This window comes from Onychomys torridus, chromosome 14, assembly GCF_903995425.1.
Source record: "Onychomys torridus chromosome 14, mOncTor1.1, whole genome shotgun sequence".
Classification (NCBI taxonomy): Eukaryota; Metazoa; Chordata; class Mammalia; order Rodentia; family Cricetidae; genus Onychomys; species Onychomys torridus.
Window position 1 is genome coordinate 59094283 of NC_050456.1, and position 21934 is coordinate 59116216.

The window sequence follows — 21934 nt, forward strand, 5'->3', positions numbered from 1 at the left end:
AAAGATGTACATTATCATGCCGCCTACTTCATGCTATCATGGGAGTAACTAAGTAAGAAAATGCATGTAACAGCACTAGCTTAGACTCTGGGTCGTAAGAGCTCCTAAAGAATATTAACTATTACTTAGGATTATGATGGAGAGAAAAGTGAAAACAGGGATAACTTGGTTTAGGTTTCAAAACGTGAGAAAAAAACCTCAAATTATTCTAAATTCCTTTATGTATATTTTATGGAAATACACTATCTCTAGGGGTTGGGAAATAGTACAGTGGTAGAATACCGGTCTAGCATGTGCAAAGCCCTGAGTTTATTTTCCAGCATTAGCAGAAATGAGCATGAAGCCATTCTTAAATTGGGAAACTTTTCTTAAATTGGGGTACCGGGTTACTTGTGAACTGATCAAGATATTTGATATTTTTCCTAAAGAAAAGAGGATGGAATAATAACGGCCTTTTTTACAAAAACATACTCAGAGACTCTACATCCTTAACAGTTTATCTGTTAGGTAGTTCACTGAGACTCCCAAGCACTGTCTGGAACCTCCAAACCTTGAATGTATAAAAATAATTCACTAGAACTGCCTCCAAATATGTTTTCATTGTGACCCAACATAGAAAATAGATGTTTTAGGAATTACTGAGATCAGCAGAAGTAGGACAGAAAGCTGATGTTGTCATGAATAGCAGCCCTTGCTGACAGAAACTTAGTGCCTACCACAAGGGGGGCATGTTTACTACAACATGGAAGGTAACTAAGGGTGGTGAATACAAACTCCTGGTCTAAAAAAAAAAAACAAAAAATAAAAAAAACTAAAAACAACAACAACAAACACAAGGCACTGACATTCCAACATGAACCCTTAAGAGCCCTTGAAGAGAAAAAGAAAAAGAAATCGCTTTTACAGGGACTATTCCTCTGCCTGCTGTCTGATACCCATGCAGAACGGAGCATGCTCCATGTCCCCCTTGTTTCTTGACCAAGAGACCATAGAACACTGATCCTCACTTAATTAAAAAAAAAAAGGAATACACAATGCAATACTTTTAATAATAGGTTTACTATTTTACTTCAAGGGTGGAGCTCAAGGTTGTCACATTAAAATATATTTTGTTTAAAAGTCTGAAGTTTTTGCTTTGGATCTGAATACTGAAAGTGAATTCTAGATGAATTGTGATACAATATGAAGTATGTTGTTATTCATCTTTTCTATCTTTCTTAATGAATTAGGGCAAATGTAAGCTCCACTGAAAAATCAAGCAGAGTTAAATGTGAATTAAATTGACTTTATCAATGATCTCCCCCTCTTGTGAAATCAGGTTATCTAAGCCTAATGCTGTCACTCAGAAAAGGACTTTATAAGATATAAAAGCGTTTCTGAATGGAGCCAACAATGGCCTTCCAGGTGGCGATGAATCTAAACATTCCACTCATTTAGATTACTCCATTCGAAATGTAAAATCATGGTTTCCTTGCTATTTTTTAAATGAGAGGATTGTAGTAAGAAATGTGCTTGTCTTAGTTATGGTTTTAGTGCTGTGAAGAGATATCATGACCACAGAAACTCTTATAAAGGAAAACATTTAACTGGGGACTGGCTTACAGTTCAGTGGTTTAGCCCATTGTCATCATGGTAAAAAGCATAGCAGAATGCAGGCAAATGTGATGCTGGAGAAGGGCTGAGAATTCTACATCTGGATCCTCAGGCAGCAGGAAGTAATACTGAGCCACTAGGCCTGGCTTGGGCTTCTGAAAACTCAAAGCCCATCCCCCAGTGTCACACTTCTTCCAACAAGGCCACACCTCTAATAATGTCATTCCATATGAGTCTATGGGGGTTATTTTCCTTCAGACCACGACAGTGCTTTTACAGTCATGTTTTTTCGTTATAATCAAGATTACCAGTAGGCAATATGTTGGAACAAATATTGAACACTTTGGAACAAATCAATGAACACTTTGCAGATGATACTTTCCCTTTATGACAGAGGGGAAGTCTTTCCTAAGGAACATGCCTATCTGCTGCCTTTTTATATAAAATTATAGCATCATAAGTTTTTAGGCCTGTCTGTGAAAGCTGAAGTGTTCGGAGAAGCAGGGGATGCTAGCTACTTGTGTGGATAAATAAAATAATCAGAAAATGCTCCAGGTTTCCTTTTACAGAATCAAAAGTCCCAGGATTCCCTGCATAAGTCTCCATCTTGAAAACCTATCTATTCTTTTTTCTGCAGGGGTGAAGGAAATGGGAAACTAACCTGTACAGGCAACTAAGCATCATCTAGTTTGTGATCCTACAGCTGTGCCTTGGAAGGAATTAGTCATCTGATTTTTTTCAGATAACTTTTAGAGAAACTTGAATGGCAGAATGCTATTTTACTGAGCGAATGTGCCATCCTTTATTTACATTCCCTGGTCTGGATATTTCAATTCTCTCTCCCTCCCTTCTTCCCTCCCTCCTTTTGTTTTGCTTAGTGATCAAGAATGAACAATGTTTCCCTCATGTTTGTAGTGGCAGGGGAAGAATTTTAAGAGATGTTATAAAGACTAGGAAAACTGAAAATTACAGACAACTAAACAATATTCAGTTGGCTAACTGTGGGGTGCTTTCAAGTGTTTGATTAAACAAAAGATTTTCAAAAAAAGTCAGGAAAACTATGCACATTGTATCTGGAGACTGAATTGTATCTGGAGACTGAATATATATCCTAAGCACTTTTTAATCTAATGAAAGAAAACCATCATATATACAGTCTCTTCCTTTCTTCCAAGTAGACATTCTAAAAGTAAGCATATAAATACCATCTCTCCTCTGCCATCACCATTCTGGTGATGAAAACACAATGAAAACAAACTCAATGAATTATACATTTTCTGAATGGTTCAGAAAGCTCAAAGTCCAATGAGTCATTTCATAAATGCAAAAACTGTCTATGTAAATAATGTTGAATAAAGGACATTTTTGTTCTCTATTACCACATAAGAATTTGCTCCAAAATGTAGCGTTATTTTTTAAATAAGAGCTACCTCATTACATTTACTTCTGTGCTGTGAAGGAGAGTGGGCTTGTTCTCATGGTATCAACAGCATTCTCTTAGTGGCATTCATGTGACCAGTAGCCTTGGCTGGAGAGCCAGAGATGGCTTCATTTACACGTTGGCAGCCTTAGTGACACTCATCTGAATGCCAGTCTCAGGTGGCACTTGGCAGCTCCTCTGCGGTTTCTCTGCATGGCTGTTTCTGGGTAGTTACACCAACAGAGCAGAACCAAACTCCCAGAAGAAATTCCCCAAGGGACTCTCACAGAAGCAGCATGGCTTCTTATCAAACCTCAAAATCCCATAACTTCACTCCTAAAACCTGCTGAGGCCAACCAAAAGTCAGAGCAACCCCAATTCAAAGAGAGATGGATTTGTGTCCATCTAACTCAGACAGCCCCCTCCCAATGGCGTTTATCATACTGTCTTACTTCTCTATCTAGGAGGAGTAAAAATCAAAAGAAGAGAAAAGTCTGTTTCTCAAGTAAGAGAAAATGCCATTACATTTCAACAAGCCCAGATGATGGCGATGACTTCACAAACCATGACATCAGAACATCTGTGTTAAGCCTTCCTAACCATAATAAAATAAAGAATAACTATGATAAGGAGAAAACAAACAGAAACTCCAAAGAAGACTCAAGTGAAGTAACTAAGATTAGTAGTATATAAAATAAAAACATAGATAGGATTTAGAGAAGTAAACGCTACAGAAAGAAAATTAATCAAAAGTTGGAAACTTAGGAACTGAAAGTAATCTAAAATGAAACGTAAAGAGGAAAAAGACTGAAAAAACCGTAAGAGGGCCTACGAGATGGCACAGTGGCTAAAAGCACTTGCCACCAAGCCTCACTACCTGAGTTCTATCCCTGGGACCCCCACGAAGAAAGGGAGAAGCAATTTCTACAGGTTTTCTTATGACTTCCACATGCATGCTGTGGTGTTTGTGCACATGTATGTATATACACATATATAAATAAAATAAATGTGATTAAAAGAATTGTTTTGTTTTGTTTTGTTTTCAAGACAGGGTTTCTCTGTGTAGCTTTGCACCTTTCTTGGATCTCGCTTTGTAGACTAGGCTGGCCTCAAACTCACAAAGATCCACCTGCCTCTGCTTCCTGAGTGCTGGGATTAAAGGTGTGCGTCACCACCGCCTGGCAATTAAAAGAATTTTTAATGAGCTAGACTAGATTCTAGCATGGTGGAGGAAGGGCTCCTGAGCTCCCACTTCTAAGGAACTATGGACCACTGATAGCATCTAGGGAGAAAGAATCCACTTTTTTTCTAGAAGTTTAGCTCCTGGTAGGTAGACCATACTCCAAAGGAAAGCCTCAATTTGTGAGTATATGGGTAGCACAAGTTGGACTCTTGGGGTTATTTTTTCAAATTATATGAAGTTGTGGTGTTATGTGAGATACTAGAGAGATGAGGATGGATCTGGGAGGAGCTGGAGAAGTAGAGGGTGTATATGATCAAACATATTGTTTGAAATCCTAAAAGAATTAATAAAAATATTATATCTTTAAAAAAATTAAAGATGCATTGATGATCTGGGTAATATCTATCTAGTGACCTAACTTACACAAAACTAGATCTTTTTGTTTGGTTAGTTGGTTGGTTTTGAGACAGGGCTTTTCTCTGTAGCCCTGGCTGTCCTGGAACTCACTCTGTAGACCAGGCTGGCCTTGAACTCACAGAGATCTGCCTGCCTCTGTTCCCTGAGTGCTGGGATTAAAGGCATGTGACACCACCACCCAGATCCACATAACTAACCCTAAGAAGGTGAGAAAGAAATAAAATAAAGGAAAAAGCTTAGACTGATCACAAACCAAATTTTTCAAAATTTGGTAATTCTAAATTCACAAATTCTATAAAATCTAAAAAAAAATAAATGTGAAGAGAATTATAATGGGGTATATGCAATTGAGTTGCTATAAATCAGTATAAAGTGGCTGTAATCGTAGCCAGGAAAAACTGTATGATCCTGTTGTCTACCAAGAGTAAAAACATGTTGTCAAAAAACCACGTGAACTAAAATGTAATCGTATTTAAAGCATTGGAAGAAAATAAGTCTGCCTTTCTAGACTGTTAAATGCCTGGTGAAGCTATCTTTCCATGAAAGCTGAAGAGAAACTCCTTTAAATGAGCAAAGACTTAGCAAAATCATTGCCAGTAGACTGTGTTTAAAAGGAAAAAAGCGAAAGGGAGGAAGGAAGGGAGTGGGGAGAGAATCAAACCACATTAAAGGAAGTTCTTCTGCCAGAAAGAAAACAGAAACTTGAATTTGCATGCATGCCTTAAAGAGCAGTTGGAAATGTGGGTAAGATGAACATGTGGTTTGAGATTAATGCCAAACAATTGAAACGCAAGAACAGTAATAAAAGTTAATTTATGCAGACTTGTTAACACTTAAAATGCAAATTAAGAATAAGAACTTTCTTCTTTGTCGTTTTAAAATAAAATTATTTTTGTCCCAAATAACAACAGTTGCAACAATCAACAACACATATTACCCACTTCCTCAACCACTTGCCTCTGAATAACACATATAGATGATAAATACATGCATGTTCTCTTGAATATCTTGCTCACTGTGCTGATGGGTGATGAAAGATCCTTGAGACAAGCCTCTTCTCTGTGGATATAATTCAAATGCAATGCTCTTAAATTTTAACAAGAGGTAGTAAACTTTCAAACTGCCAAGAATATGTGAGTATGGGGTGGGGAGGGGGGATGTTAAGACTGTGCCAAAGCCAACACTGCCATTTTTTAGAAGAAAACAGAATGCCAGCTGTAGCTATGAACAGTGTTGTTATTATTGTTATTTAGATCCAATCCAGGGTCTTGTGGGGGCTAAACAAAGGCTCTGCAACTAAACATCTTCAGCCCTTGATTTGCTTTGGAGAAAGGAAGTTATTCAGTGCAGGCTAGCCGCTGTAGATGAGACTGACCATGAACTTACAATCCTCTCCCCTCTGCTTTTGAAGACTGAGTTTACAAGCATGTGCCAGGATGTCCAGAAGGACACCGTTTTAGATAAGACCCCTACATTTTCATTACTGATCATCATCAGGGTTTTGTACAGTTGAATTCACTTTCATGTCTACTTTGCCATCACAGAATATCTAGCTGAAGAGGGGAGACACTATCACAACTCTTCATTTAATTTCAATTTAGAAAGCCTTGACCATGCCCCCTTTGCCACCATTTCTAGACCCTTCAGACCCTCCCAATAAACAGAAGCCTTCAGATCTTACCTGAAATCAGTTCTTGGAGATTTATCCTTTTATTGCATTTTTTTCGTATTTTTTTCATATTTTGGTCATGTTTTCCCCTCCTCCACTTGCTCTAAGATCCTACCCACCTCCCTACTTAACCTGACGTTATGTTCTTTTTCTGTTTTCTCTTAAAACACACACACACACACACACACACACACACACACACACACACACACACACACAGGGCAGTGGTGGTGAATGTCTTTAATCCCAGTTCTCAAGAGGCAGAGGGGCAGATCTCCCAGTTGAAGGCCAGCCTGGTCTACAGACTAAGTCCAGGACAGCCAGGGCTACACAAAGAAACTCTGTCTCAAAAACCAAGAAACAAAAACAAGCAACAGAGAAACACAAAAATAAAAATCAAAGCAAACAAGCAAGAGACCAATAACACCAAACAAACAACAACAACAAAAAAGACAAAACAAAGCAAAATGCAACAAAAAGGCCACAGAAATAGCACTAAGTTTGTTTGGGGCTTAGGGACTGCCCTGATGTGTGGTTGATGCACTCAGTGACACTCCGTTGGAGAAAATGGATTTTCCCTTTGTCTGTGGGCATCAACTACACATAGCTTCTTGGAATCCCATGTCTACTTCCCCTTCTCAGTGCTGAGACCCCGGCTGGCTTGGACCTGTGCACTATGTGTATGTATTGTATGTGTTGCCACAGTCTCTGTAAGTTCATATGTGAGTCTGCCCTGTTGTATCTGAAAGATTCTGTTCTCTTGGCATCATCTGTCACCTCTGCCTTTTGCAATCCTTCTGTCTTTTCTTTCTCATAGATCCCTGAGCCCTGAGGGGAGAGTTTGATGAAGACATTTATGACTAAGTGCTCCCAAGTCCCTTACTCTCTGCACAGTGTTCAGGTGTGGGGTTCTGTGTTAGTTCCCATCCACTGCTAGAAGAAGATCCTCTGATGTGGACTGAACAAGGCACAGGTCTATGAGTATTAACAGTATGTGGTTAGGAGTCCTTTTATTGCTATATTCTTTTATCAGAAGAATAATATTAAGTTTCCCCCAAGGCCAATGAGCAGTCTAGTCTAAGGTCTTGGCCACTTTAACAGTATCAGGTATGGGTTCTGTCTCATGGAGTGGGACTTGAACCCGTTTTTTAAAGCAGTTGGTAAATCCCATAACATCTGTGCCACTATTGCCCCAGAGTGTCTTACGGGCAGGTCACTGTTGGAGGTTGCAGAGTTTGGAGCTGAGTAATATTGGTGATTATCTTTCTCCTCCAGTGGCATGCAGAATATGACCCAGTACTATGGATGGCAATAGGTAGGAGTGGAGCTTCTACCTAAACACCAAAATAACTTCTTCCTTGGAGAAGTTTCATACCACATAGATCAGTACTCTTGTTCAAACCACTGACACAATGATAACTATAAAGTTATGAAAAATGTGCTAGTACATATAATACACATTTCCTTCTTAAATTTTATAGTTTTGTAATATTTAGTTGATAAGTGTTCCAGAAGACCCCATTCCTAGTTTAAGAAGGACCTGAACCAAGGAGCATGAGACTAAAGGAACAGAGATAAACAGATACAAGATTTCAGAGTGCAATTGATTGGGAGAATATAGATGTAATTCTAAACACAGAGCCAAATGCACGGTTAAAAGCCCAGAGATCAGAGAGCAGTAGCCAAAAGCTGAGACCGCCTTCTTACCACCTGCTGCCGTCCTTCTCCTGAGAAAGAGACCTACTTCCTGTGTGTCTGTCATTTTATTGACTTTCTGTTCTGCCTTCTCATTGGTTACAAACCCAACCACATGACCTCCTCGTCACTGCCTGTCTATACAGACCTCCAGGTCTCTATGGTTGGTGTTGAGATTAAAGGCGTGTGTCTCCATGCTGGCTGTATCCTTGAACACACAGAGATCAGCCTGTCATGTCATCAGGATTAAGGGTGTGTGCTACCACTGCCAGACTTCTGCTAAATGACTTGCTATTAGCTCTGACCCCCAGGCAACTTTATTTATTAACATACAAATAAAATCACATTTCAGCACAAATAAAATATCACCATAGGAGAATATATAGTCTAGTCCTGTAGGAGAAGTATAGTCCTGTATGGTAGCAAGACCATTTGAATCTCCACAATTTGGATTAGAAATATGGACATGTTTATGGATTAGTTCAAAAGCAATTTCTTCTAGCTAGAATATACCTGGATTATCATTAGGTAATGCCTTAGAGTTAGGTATATCCCTAGAGCCAGAGTGGGGTGCTTTGAATAAGAATGGCCCCCATAGGCTCATATATTTGAGTGTGTTGATTCCCACTTGGTGAACTATTTAGAAAGGATTTGGAGGTGTGGCCTTATTGGAGGGAGGTGGGGAGGGGGAAGTGGGGGGAGGTTTGGAGCTTTCAAAAGCCCAAGCCAGGCCATCTCTCCTTCCCTCTTTGCCACCTTCTTGTAAATGAAATGTAAGCTCTCAGCTAGTGTTCCAGCACCATGCCTACTTGCTTGCTGTCATGCTTCCTGTGGTGATGGATTCACTCTCCAAAACCGTAAGCAAGCCCCCAATTAAATGCTTTCTTTTATAAGTTGCCTTAGTCCCGGTGTATCTTCACAACAATAGAAAAGTGGCTAAGACACAGAGACTAGTTGTAAAGCTCCACACAGCACCCTAATGGATTCTGTCTATATGGTCTAGAGAGCTACACAGGAGAGAATCTAGTTAGTGTCACTGCAGGTCTACCTGGCCGGAGGCAGGCAAGGTGGTGGCAGGTGTGTGAGGCTGAATCTGTAAACCCTGCAACACATGCACTAACATTTCCATCTCTTAATGTAAATAACTAAGAAAACCATTTTAATAAAAATGTTACACTTAATGACGAAATAAAATTTTGATATTTTCAGCAACCTGGAGACATAACCCACAAGTTGTGAAAGAATAGTTCTTCCCCTGATGGCCCTAACCTACTGAATTATTGCTTGGTTTTCTAAGGAAACTCTGTCTGTCCCAAAATCCTGTCTCACAGGCACACTTGAATCCCTAGTGATCTATAGCTCCATTTAAGTTGCAATGTTATACTTTACACCATCTCCTGCAGTTTTTATATTATTAGCAAATAGTTCAACCACAGCATGGAAATCATACTCTCCTACCAGCATTAAAAAAAAAAAAAGTTTAGCAAAATACAGATTTGAAATTCATTCTTATTTAAAAGTAGTCTATATGCAAATCATCCCAGGTGTTTGCATGCATGATCTATCTTGGTCTGCAGTCCTGATCTGAAACCCCATGACTGGTACACAGCTTGCCACAGGATACTGAAATTGCACATTAAAACATATTCACCATGAAGAATTTCATCTCACAAAATAAACCCCAGGCAAATTATGATAAATGTCACATTGAGATTGCACTAACACTGTCTAGTCCAACTTCATAATATCTATATGAATTATTTGTACCAATTCCCTCTCTCTCTATTGCCAATACTTTCTGTGTTCATATAGACTAATTTAATACTGGTTGATAGATTGGCACAGCCCTGAATACACAGAAAGGCCTTGGGATGCAGACCTTGCTATTAAACAAATAAATCTGATAGAGAATCACAGAATATTCTTAGCTTCTTTGCCAATAGATAAAGATACGCCATGTGAATAAGAAATGAGAAAACTGTTGTGACCAGACTGCATAGGCTTAGCTATTCCAAAGAACATCCTTAGACTCAGCTGTGTACATCCACTTGTACTTCAAATTTTTATCATTGCAATGGGTGACATGGAGCATTGGTCAACTTAAATTCCTGTGGTTAATATATTGTGCACCCCAATAAACTTATCTGGGGGTCAGAGAATAGAATAGTCACTATATTAAACATAGAGGTTAGGCAGTGGTGGCACACGCCTTTAATCCTAGCATTTCAGAGGCAGAGATCCATCCGGATCTCTGTGAGTTCAAAGCCACACAGGAAACTGCCAGGCATGGTGACACACGCCTTTAATCCCAGGAAATGATGGCAGGAAGCAGAAACGTATACAAGGTGTGAAATCCAGGAACTAGTGGCTTTTTAAGATTTTAGGCTTTTAGCAGCAGTTCAGCTGAGATCCATTTGGATGAGGACTCAGAGGCTTCCAGTTGAGTAAACAGGATGGGCTGGGAAGTTGTCAAGATGAGGTTAGCTGTGGCTTGTTCTGCTTCTCTGATCTTTCAGCATTTACCCCAAAATCTGGCTCCTGAATGTTTTTTATTAATAAGACCTTTTAAGGTTCATGCTACAAATCCCCCACAGGTGCGCGCGCATGCACACACGCACGCGCGCACACACACACACACACACACACACACACACACACACACACAAGACTGCTCATTTGTAAATAACATTTACTTCTACCCAAATCAGTGGAACAACCATGTTTTCAAGCAGAGGCTTGCTCGTGAGGCCCCCTTTGCTGCCTAGCAACTCACAGGAAGATTATTAGAGATCACACCTAATCCAAAAACACCATCGCCCACTACCAGGCACTGTGTGAGCTGCTATTTCGTGTTAGGAGACACCTTCCCTTACCCCACCATAACCCCTGACCTTGCCTCTCCAAGAGACCTCCTTGGAGTCCTGTACTTCTTCTATGGCTTCCATATTTTTCCGTGTTTGTGAATTTGTATGCCTTTCAATCTTCATCCTGCCAATTTCACTCATGGCTGATAACTTCTGCACCTTCAGAGAGAACACACAAACTTCATAGCTTCTCTGTGGAAGAACCATTAAATATGAGTATTTTTCTATGAAATACTATAAAACTTGTGTTTAAGACAAGTATCTTAGTTACTGTTCCACTGTTGTGATAAGACACCATATCCAAGGCAATTCATAGAAGAAAGCTTTATTTGGGGTTTAGCATTTGAGAGGGTTAGTGTCCATGGCCAGGAGAATGGTAGCAAGTATGCAGGAACTGTGGGAGAGCAGTAGCTTAGAGTTCACATCTTGAGACACAACTACCAGGCAGATAGAGAGTCCACCGGGAATGGCAGAAATCTTTTGAAACCCGAAAGCCTTCCCCCAGTGACACACCTCCTCTAACACATCTGTACTTCCTTGCACCAACTGGGGACCAATTATTCAAACATATGGACCATGTGACCATTATCATTCAAACCTCTACAACAAGGAATTCAAATCTTTTCCTCTAGCCCGATGTATAACTTTCATGCAGATGTCTTATGCTCCCCCACCTCCTCACCCCTGTAAGAACCTTTAAATTTTTTAAGGCCCTGCTATGTTCTAGGCATGAATTAATTGGTCCATCCCCCCTTCACTTTCTTTTTTTTTTTTTAAGATTTATTTATTTATTATGTATACAGAAGAGGGTGCCAGATCTCATTACAGATGGTTGTGAGCCACCATGTGGTTGCTGGGAATTGAACTCAGGACCTCTGGAAGAGCAGTTGGTGCTCTTAACCTCTGAGCCATCTCTCCAGCCCCCCCCCCCCACTTCACTTTCTTAGCACTAATTCTTTTTAAAACTGACCAATCTCAAAAGAATGTTTGAGGCCAAATCCCAGCCAAGTGAGAGAAAGACAGAGTCGCCACCTTCACTAAACTAAAAATCTAAGTTCACTTCCTGCCTCTGTGTGCTTGCTCAGTAAAGTGAGCCTATGAGAGAGATTCCTATGAACAGTCTGACTGCACAGACCATTCTTATTTGGAACATAGGTACAAGTCAGCTGCCTCTATAGCATCAGCTGGATTTTCTTCAAACACAAAAAGACCATTTTAAACTGAATCCTCATTTGCAAAATCTATGGGTCGAGCCATGACATTTTCCATTGATTTCTGTTCTGCATTTTATCTACAATATGCAGACATTTGAGAAATACAAACCAAGATCCGCCCCCAGCACCTCCACCATAGCTTTCAGTTTAAACTCAGAAACACAAAGGTTAGAAGAGTGTTTATCACCCTTAGGAATTATGACTCAGGACTTACACGTTCAGATGGTTCTGAGTTGGTGTTCCCAAGAAATCGGGAGGACAGGAAATTAAAGGGCAATTGGACTATCAGGAGAAGCAGATAAACTTCTGAACATCTGTAAGACAAGAGACCCCAAACCTCTGTATGCACATTTTGAGCCTTTGGCTACAACATATTTGTAATTCTGGTCACTTCAAATATTTGTGACCAAGAGCTATGACCAAAGTTCAAGCTCCAAGTGTTACTGTTGCAGTGGATCAAAAGCCTTGCCTCCGGGAATTCCAATGAGCTCGGTTTGGCCAGCTGCCTTCACACACCAAGTCAAGAACAGTAATGGAGAAAAGAGATTTAGTCGGCATGGTTACATTGGGAAGAGGAGACTCTAAAGGGGTTTGGTGACCCTCCAACTCATTTTGAGGCACTAACATGAGCCTCATGAAGAACTGGATGGACTGGGAGGGGGGAACAGTGTGTGTAAGTATGCATTCTTGATCAGGTATGGTCTAGCTCATTGTTTCCTTTTGGTTCTGCAAGATGAGCTGAAGGATCCTTATTCGTGGAGGGTCTCTGTCTGGTTCCCATAAAGTGATTCATTCAAGAATGCAGCCTCACCGTGACAGATAAATACCTTCCTTTGTGAGGGTAACTTGTTTTGTGAAGTTAGCAATGGCCCCAGTCATTTCCATCTCTTGTCATGAATATGCTTACCCATCAGGCCCGAGAGGATGACTCCAAAGAAAAGGTACCAGAGACAAAAACAAAGCCAGAGATGGACAATGTGACCATTAGGCCAGTGGCTAGCTTGGTCCTTCACAGGCAGCAAATGGAATGGTGCAGTTGATGCAGAACCAACTCCTGACTCCATTTTGAAACCTTTTATAGAGTTATTTTCATAGTAATTTTGATTCACAGAAGAAGGCCCTAAGGAAACAATTGACTCTGTTACATGTTCAGTGGCCATCCATTATATCGTAGAAAACTACATTTAAATTGCATCATCAGCTTATATTTCTTCACACTTATAATTTCTGTCTTACTGCCAACTTAACTATGCAATTACAAAATTCACTGAGGATATGAAATTGTAGCTGTGAAGTTTTTCCCAGTGAGTTTATACATGACGCTAATGCTGAATCATCGATAGTAAACACTCATACTATGAGCAGCAAGTAAGGGTCCTGAGAGTTGTTTTAATTCTATTTTAGAAGAAACTTTTTGTTTTTGCTGATCTTTTCTGTTGAATTTATTCTAAATCATCAGAGGCAAATGAAAAGCACTAATTCTTCAGCACCTGCATATTTCCATCAAAAACAAATGGCTTGCTGTTGGTTTTTTATATAATACAGAAATATCCAGAAGTTTTGCTAACACTTTTGGTGTAAAGTACATATGTACATTTTTCTCCACAAATACTCAAAATATATTCTGAAATTAAGATAAAATATTTTGGTTAATCAGTAATCATTCTTGGATTTTTGTTGTTGTTTGATTTTTTTTTTTAATTTTGTTTTGCTTTATCCTACCCCTAAAGCTGTAATCAGGGTGTCTGAAGATTCTTTGAATAAAAAGTTAGCTGTTGGGAATGTAGGCAATGGAGAGACTGTCCAGCCACTGAGCTCCAGCTGTGAACTGGGACACACAGTGTAGCCACTTCCCTGGGAATACTGCTGAGGCTTAGAGGAATAATTAGATGTCACCAAGGAATCCGCATGTTTCAGGGATGTGTGCTCCTTTGCTGACTTGAGGACTTAAAAATCACAGCTCTCATTTCAAAAAGAATGAGAGAGAGTTTATTGTGGAGCCATTATGAGCAACCTAGGAACCCAGATTTACCTAAATTCCTAAATTACCCATGTTCCAATGTGGCAGCAGTTTCATAAAGATTTTATAGTTTTTGTTTGTTTGTTTGTTTGTTTGTTTTTGTTTTTAACTGAGGATCAAACCCAGGGCCTTGCGCTTGCTAGGCAAGTGCTCTACCACTGAGCTAAATCCCCAACCCTTAAAGTTTTAAAGAACAAAGAAAGTCATATATCAAAGCAAGTTGAAAATCCATTGGTGGGTACCAGAGAGGCAGGTACAATGAGATGGGGGAGCTATTCTATAGGCCCAAGATGCTCTCTGGCGCCATTCTTAGCTCTTGCATTGGTGAAAGATAGAGCTCTGCTAAGTTAATAGCTTCTAAGAGGTTTTTGTTTACTACCACGAGGCATTCGTTCAGATACAGAGTGGGGCAAGGAATGGCTGTAATTAGCCTCTGAACCGGCAAAATTCCAATCTCTCCGCAGTATTGAAATTCCAATTGGTCCACCAGTCTCTGCAGACACAGAAACTCCTTCCAGGAGGTTTTTGTTCACCGGCAGACACAGGTTCTTTTCAGGAATTTTCACGCACACTCTCACACTGTGAATGTGCCATTTCACAGATACAGATGGGCAAGTCAACCTACCTCTCCATGGTGTCAGAATTTATATGTTCATGAACTAGATCTGTTTTGTTGACCATAACTCAGCAATTAGAGCTGCTTTCGCTGGATAATGTGGCCACTGGAGATCAACGTGCTTTTATTCCCATCTAAATTACTAATATTAACTCTCAGATCATACATTCCACTTCTCACAATGACATTAAGGTTGAAGAATGGTTACAAATAGGTTACACAGTTTTCATGGTCCACAGAAGTCCTGTGAACTGCAGAGCAGGCTCAGTGCTGCTGAAGGCAGAGAGTTATCCAATGCAGTTCCTGATCAAGAAGACCTTTGGAGGGTCACTTTGAAGTGGGCAAAACAAACTGCCCTCAAGCTGGGGGCCTGGGGATGGAGGCAACAATCCATCGTTGTGGTGACTGTCCTGGATAAGGCTCACAAGTGACCAGGTGACAAGTCACTGTCCCCTATGACTCAGTCTTAGGGCACTCCTTTTATGGTCATAAATGAGAGATTATATCTGGTGTGTTCAGTAAATTCATGGCCCTGGCTTTTCTGATATGCTCACATGCTCCTAGTGTGCTGCCACGTGTGCATGTGCATGAGGGTAATTATTTTACTTGTGTGAATAAGTTAGCACCTTGTGCCTTGTGGTACATTCTGGACAGGTGGTGACCATTTATTTGCACAATCAGGATGTACAGTCAGCCTCCCTCTGCATTTATACTCAAAGTGGAGCCAGGGCAAGGCCCAGCCCAAAGCCACTGTCCCACCTATAGAACTTAGCACAGGACAGCAACTTAGAACAAGACACAGCTTGGTCTCCAGGCTTGTCTTATTAAGACAAAAACCAGAATATGAGACATGTGTGTAGACATTGTATCTTCATTATTTCATTAAGTAGATGGCATAGTTTCACCTATCTTTTTTTATCTTTATCTGAAGAAATTCAGATGTCTGGATAAGCATTGGGAAGCCATCCTTTCGAAGTGTTTGTTGGAGTTCATCAAACTTTTCAAATTAGAAAAGAAAGCAAGTATACGCAAATATGAGATGATTTTAGGGAGGTAACAAGACTATTTACATTAAAAGTAAAAATAAATGAATTAAAAGTTGTTGAGGTGCTTTTGCATTTCATCTATACATTACTGTGAATATGCACAGCAAAAACTTGTAAATTGGATTGTTATTGAATTTGGATTGATGTGATCGTTTTTCATTCTGACACGTCATTTAATGTTATTGAAGTCAGTCTGTTTTATGATTATCACTGCATTAAATTCACTCAGAAAATCGGCGATTTGTTTTCATTGTCTGCTAAGATGGCTGGCATCACTCTCTTCACTCTCCTAGAAGATTTACCGACCCTACTGTATTGTTACTAAGACAACTGCTCTAAAGTATATGGTCTGTATTGGTCTGTACCTACATGTGTATGAGTAAAAGAGACAGAGAGATAAACAGACAGAAATAGATAGAAGCCGACAGACACAGAAGAAAGAATGACTTGTTCAGATTTAAGTTTATACAAGGTTTTGTGCTTGAGAAAAGAAATACTTTAAGAAACAGGTATGATGAGAGATAGATCCGCAGTTAATAAGAGCACTGGCTACTCTTGCAAGGACCCAGGTTCACACCCACATGGTGGCTCATAACCACCTTAAGTCTAGTTCCATGGGATCCATGACCCCCTTCTGGCCTCCAGGGGCTCCTGCATGCACATGGTGCACATAAACTCACAGTCACATATACATAATTCCCTCTCTCTCTCTCTCTCTCTCTCTCTCTCTCTCTCTCCAGGAAAGTATATAAATACAATTTGAGTTTTAATTGAAAAATATTAAATTTTACTTATATGCTATTTCTGTTCCTCATCAAACGGCTAAAAGCCATTTCAACTTTATTCTAACTCCCATTTAATTTGGCATATATTACTTATTTTAAAATCTTATTTATTATTATTATTATTATTATTATTATTATTATTATTATTATTTTGAACAGTTCTCAATATGTACCCCAGCTGGGCTGAAAACTACAATTGTCCTGCCCCCACTTCCTGGATACTAGAATTACAAATGTACACCCCCAAACCTGACCTGTCTCTCCGCTTTGGATTAGGCTAAGTGCCCCAATGTTTAGTCAGGGAAAGTTGCAGTTTAGGCCCACATATCCCGCCAGCAATGTGAAATCTTATGAAAGGAGGCCCTCAGAATGTTTGCTGTATGCCGCTCTATGAGACCACCTACAGACTCGAGAAACTCAACCTCTTTTCGTGATACCCAACAGGTGTGCATGTTATCCTTTGTTTTCCTTCTGCATGGCCCAATTTTTACACAGAGATTTTAATAGAACAAGTTGTTCTCATATCTTTTTAGCTCCAGAATCCTGGATCTGCATCAATAAGCTTTTAATCATCCTAGTTAAGGCGATATAACCTCAAGTGAAGACAATTTATGGGGTCTGAATTTCTTTCCTTTAATAATAAAAATTTTATTATTGTAATGAACACACAAATAAAAATACCACACAGCTAGATTAAGGTGTCACTCAAACACTGAATTTCTTCCTTCCCCTCACCCCCTTCTCCATCCTTTTTTTTATGCAACAGGGTTACTTTGTGTCACCCTGGCCATTTTGGAACTCACTCTGTAGATCAGGCTGGCCTCAAACTCAGAGATTCATCTGCCTCTGCCTCTGCCTCCCGAGTGCTGGAATTAAAGGTGTGTGATTTCTTAATATCAAAGCAACATTGAACTTCATAGTCAAATACTCAGAGGTTGAGAAGAAGTTAAAAAAAAATCTACTTCTTTCATTCACCTACCCTGGATTTCACTAAAGTTCCTAAGTCCTTTTAAAAATTAAGCTGGCCTGCTGGCGATTTGATAGAGCATGTTCCAGACATTTTTCAAGTACCACTAACGGAAGCAGTCCAAAGAAAGCATAGATGGAAGAAAGGAAGAAAAGAAAGAACAAGAGGAAGAGGAAACAAAGATCATAGAGGAACAATCTGGCAATCTAGAAAGAAAGATGCACTACATTAGTCTATTATCTATATGTAAGTCAGCAAGTGACTAATGTGTGATTTCCAATGTTCAAGGGCAAAAATCAGACATGGGCAGAGATGATTAATGAGCCACATCATTGTCTTTTTGCAAAGTGGGTTGGGACACTGGGAATACCTTTTCCATACAGGATTCTATTCAAGTAATCACTATGTAAAGAAAGGAAGTCAAAAAATGGAACACCTACATGAAGAATCATACCGAAATATTTGAAGATGCTTTCTTCTTGATGAGGAGTCCCAGAAAGGAAAGTTTGGGAATGTCATACCTTCAATTTGCAGGTCCAATAAAGATGACGTATGGTTCTGGGAAAGCATTAGCTTGTCATCAGTTATCATCCAGCTGCAGTAGACTTGATGTTCTCATGAGCAGCCCATAGGGACACACTGTGTTCCTTTTCAGTGAGCAAATGCGGTGTAGCGTTAGACAAAGTATATTACTCCACTGCCAACCCATAGATGATGTTGGAGAATTCATTTTCTGCATCAGTCTCACGTTCTCAGTTCTTTTGTTTGTTTGTTTGTTTGTTTGTTTTTGGAGCTGAGGATCGAACCCAGGGCCTTGTACTTGCTAGGCAAGCTCTCTACCACTGAGCTAAATCCCCAACCCCCTCAGTTCTTATGTTACTGGAGGAGACATGATGGCTTTGTCAGTTTTGTTTGAGTTGTAAAGGTCACCACGCTTCTGAGAAGGGAGTCTTTGTAATTAGGTGAGTTACTAGAAAACACAAATGGTGAGAACTCTAACCATTGTGACTGTCTTTTCCTTAGGAAGCTCATCGAGACTCACCTGAAGACCATCCCCAGTCTTGCGTTTTCAAATCTGCCCAATATTTCCAGGATGTAAGTAATTATTTTAGTATACAGAGAACTTTGCAGTTGTGACATACTACCTTCCAAATGTGCTCTGTCAAAAAAAGCAATTTTTATTGCACTTGCGTAAGTCAATGACATCTGCATTTTTAATGTATTTGAAATTTTTATACGTGATACTTACCTGCTTACTTACTTCTCTGCTTTTTGATCCTTTTAAGTCTAATGCAAATTTAAATTTGTTCGGTCATGTCAAATTCACCATTTTTGTGTATTTCAGTATCTCCAAAAGCCTTAGCTGAGAATCCCCAGACAATTTATGTCTCTCTTACCCATTCATCCTTGATTTTTGTTGATTCATTTCCACCACTAATAAAACATAAACATTTACACTTTGTCACAAATGCAACCAATCATTTCAGATTTCTCTCACTTAAGAATGAATTAAATCTGGGCAGTGGTGGCGCACACCTTTAATCCCAGCACTCGGGAGGCAGAGCCAGGTGGATCTCTGTGAGTTCAAGGCCAGCCTGGTCTACAAAGCGAGATCCAGGAAAGGCACAAAGCTACACAGAGAAACCCTGTCTCAAAAAACCAAAAAAAAAAAAAAAAAAAGAATTAAAAACAATTCTACGCCTTAAAAACAGAGATATGGTAAGTAGACAGATGAGAAAAGGAACTCACACATTAGACTGACAATCACTGTCTGTGTGTAGATTTATAGCCAGTAGTGATTAACTCTGAGTCACCAATAATCCATTGGTGTCCCATTAAGGAAAGAAATAAAAGTGCTTCCTCCTTAAAATCATTTAACCAAGGGCAAGTTCAAATTTGAGTTTTCTACTTCATGCTCCCTGTGTCTGCCCACCTCTGTCTATCTGCTGCTTGAGTCTGAATCTCTGCCTGGTTAGAGACTGTATTAATCAGCCCCTGTGCCTTTGTCTTCCATCTGTGTACTTCTGTGTTTCTGCTGTGTGGTGTATATCTGTCTGTCTGTGTCTCTGTGTGTCCCTCTCCGATCTGCTCTGTATTTATTGGACAGGATAGAAACCATCAATGGGGAAGAAATGGAACTCTTTACAGAAATCTTGGACAGAGTTTTACAAGGATCAAATCGCCAACTCCAACTGATCCCAGCTGACTCAGACAACAAACAGTTACAAAAAACAAATAAAAAAACAAAAACAAAAAAAACAAAAAACAAAAAACCACCATTGTTAATCAACCGATATCCATAAATGGATGCTTTTAACTTTAGGGTAGGTTTTAGGAAGTTGATTTCAACTTTGGTATTTTCTGCTTTCAGCAAATAACACACATGTGGTATTCTGGGTCGGGACATAGAAGAGTACATAACTTAAGATTACTACTATGGATTGGCTTGGGTTGCAAAAGTTGACTACATAGGAAATCCAAAGGAAGGTCAAGTTGATGATGACATTGTTCTCTTAAACCAGGGGAAACAGGTTGAAGACACAGTACACCAGTGGTCTTAAATCTCAAGTGATCTCAAGTTGTATTATCACCTTTGACTATGATATCCAGCAAAAATTCCAGTGTTTTAGAATGTAAGAGATATTTTTGGGACTTTGCATTGCCACAGTCTGCACATGAAATGAGTGAGGTATTTGTCCCATTTAATGGCAGTTCAGGTTAACTCAAGCATAGCCAATAATACCAGGAGTGACCTGGACAGTTCCTAGCTCGATTTATTCCATTTATGGCTATGTGTTGAACATCTTTTGCCTTATTTCAAAGATTTCTTAGCCAGAATCAACTCTGACATTTGCCTGTTTGCCAAAACTGAAGAGGAGAAAGCCACTGGCCTCTAAAGGGTGGAGGTAAAGGATGTGGGAGACATCCTCCCCTGTCCTAGATGGTCACACAGTAAAGAGTCATTGAGTACAAATTGTCAGTGGCACTGAGGCCAAGAAACCTTTCTAACTGAACATGTGTGCAGTTGCTAATCAGCCTACCTTTTTTGTATTCTTGCTTCAAATAAAACAAGGTTGGATGGATAGCTCAGGTGTTAAGAGCATTTGCTGTTCTTACAGAGCACCCAGGTTCAGTCCCCAGTACCCACATGGCAGTTTGCAATGTCTATACAGTTCTATGGTACTGGATGACCTCTGCAGACAAAAGGCACATACATACATGTGGGTAAATATCATATACATAAGATGAAAATAATTATTTAAAAATATGTGCTTAAAACTAAAATGATATGATAACCCTTCCTTAACCCTCTTCTTTTCTCACCCTGACTACTGTTCCTCAGTCTCTTTTTCCTGGAGTCTCATTTTGTTTTATTGTTGACATGGCTAGTTCTTCCATATGCATTGCATTCTAATTTCTCTATTCTCTACTCTTGTTCAGTCAATACTTCCCTTTTTTTTTTTTTTTTTTTTTTTTGCTTTGCTGTCACCTACTGTAGCTATTTATAAACAAATATCAAAGGTCTTGTCTCCCTCCTACAGTTCAAGACTGCAATTAGAACATCACTCCAAATATCACCACTCTGAAGTCGCACAAGTACTCCAAATTCAGTCTATCCAAACTAAACAGGCTGCCTTTCTCCATTTCTTCTCCTTTTAATCACACTGTCATTCAGCCTCTTGTGAGCTGCATGCCTCAAATTCCCCTCTAGGTTTTTCATTTGCCCTCGTGTTCCTTAAACAACTATGTATTTGGTGTCTCTGCTTTGGTACCCCAATAGCTTGTCTATTCTTTTGTTCACACCTTCACCACATATTTATGGAGCCCTACTCTTGCCTCATACTTTACAGAATGCCCTGAAATCAACAGTAGACAACATTCACAGAGTCTTCCATTTCATTTCCATTAAAGTAATAAGCATCATGATGGGGCCAGATACTGAAAACTGTGGGAACTCACACATGAGACATGCTTCTGAGTAGGAGGAAGAAGAAGGGGCTGAGGAAAGCTCGAAGAACAGCACCTCACCTTTGATTCGTGCCAGCTAGCCAAAAGTAGGGGGAAGATCATTATGAAATAGGGGAAAGTCTGAGCCTTCTGAAGAATTAAAATAATTACATTGGGGCTGGAATTTCAGCCACGGAGGAAGCCTAATAAATAAATTGAAAAATAGAAAGACAGTGTACACACACACACACACACACACACACACACACACACACCAGAAATGGTCAAGAACAGGATCTTTTCTTCCTGTTGTGTGAAGGAATATCAAGTCTTCTATAGAACTAAGCCATTGGATGATTTTAAGCAGGCAAGCAAAATGCTCAAATGTTTACTTTCCAAAGCTCTTGGCTGTGCTGTGGGTATGGGTTGAAATTAGAGTCAAAGTGCAAACAGAAAGCTAGTGAATAGACTGGTGTAGTATCATGGTGAAAGGGGAA

At 39.6% G+C, this 21934-nt stretch overlaps 1 protein-coding gene across 1 annotated transcript in view; it reads left to right on the forward strand.

Moving 5' to 3' along the window:
- Tshr (thyroid stimulating hormone receptor) overlaps nt 1-21934 on the forward strand; it is a 130949-nt gene that overhangs the window by 54710 nt on the left and 54305 nt on the right. Inside the window, exon 2 of the mRNA XM_036206450.1 lies at nt 18513-18584. Coding sequence (XP_036062343.1) covers nt 18513-18584 — 72 coding nt within the window. The remainder of the gene's footprint in view (nt 1-18512; nt 18585-21934) is intronic.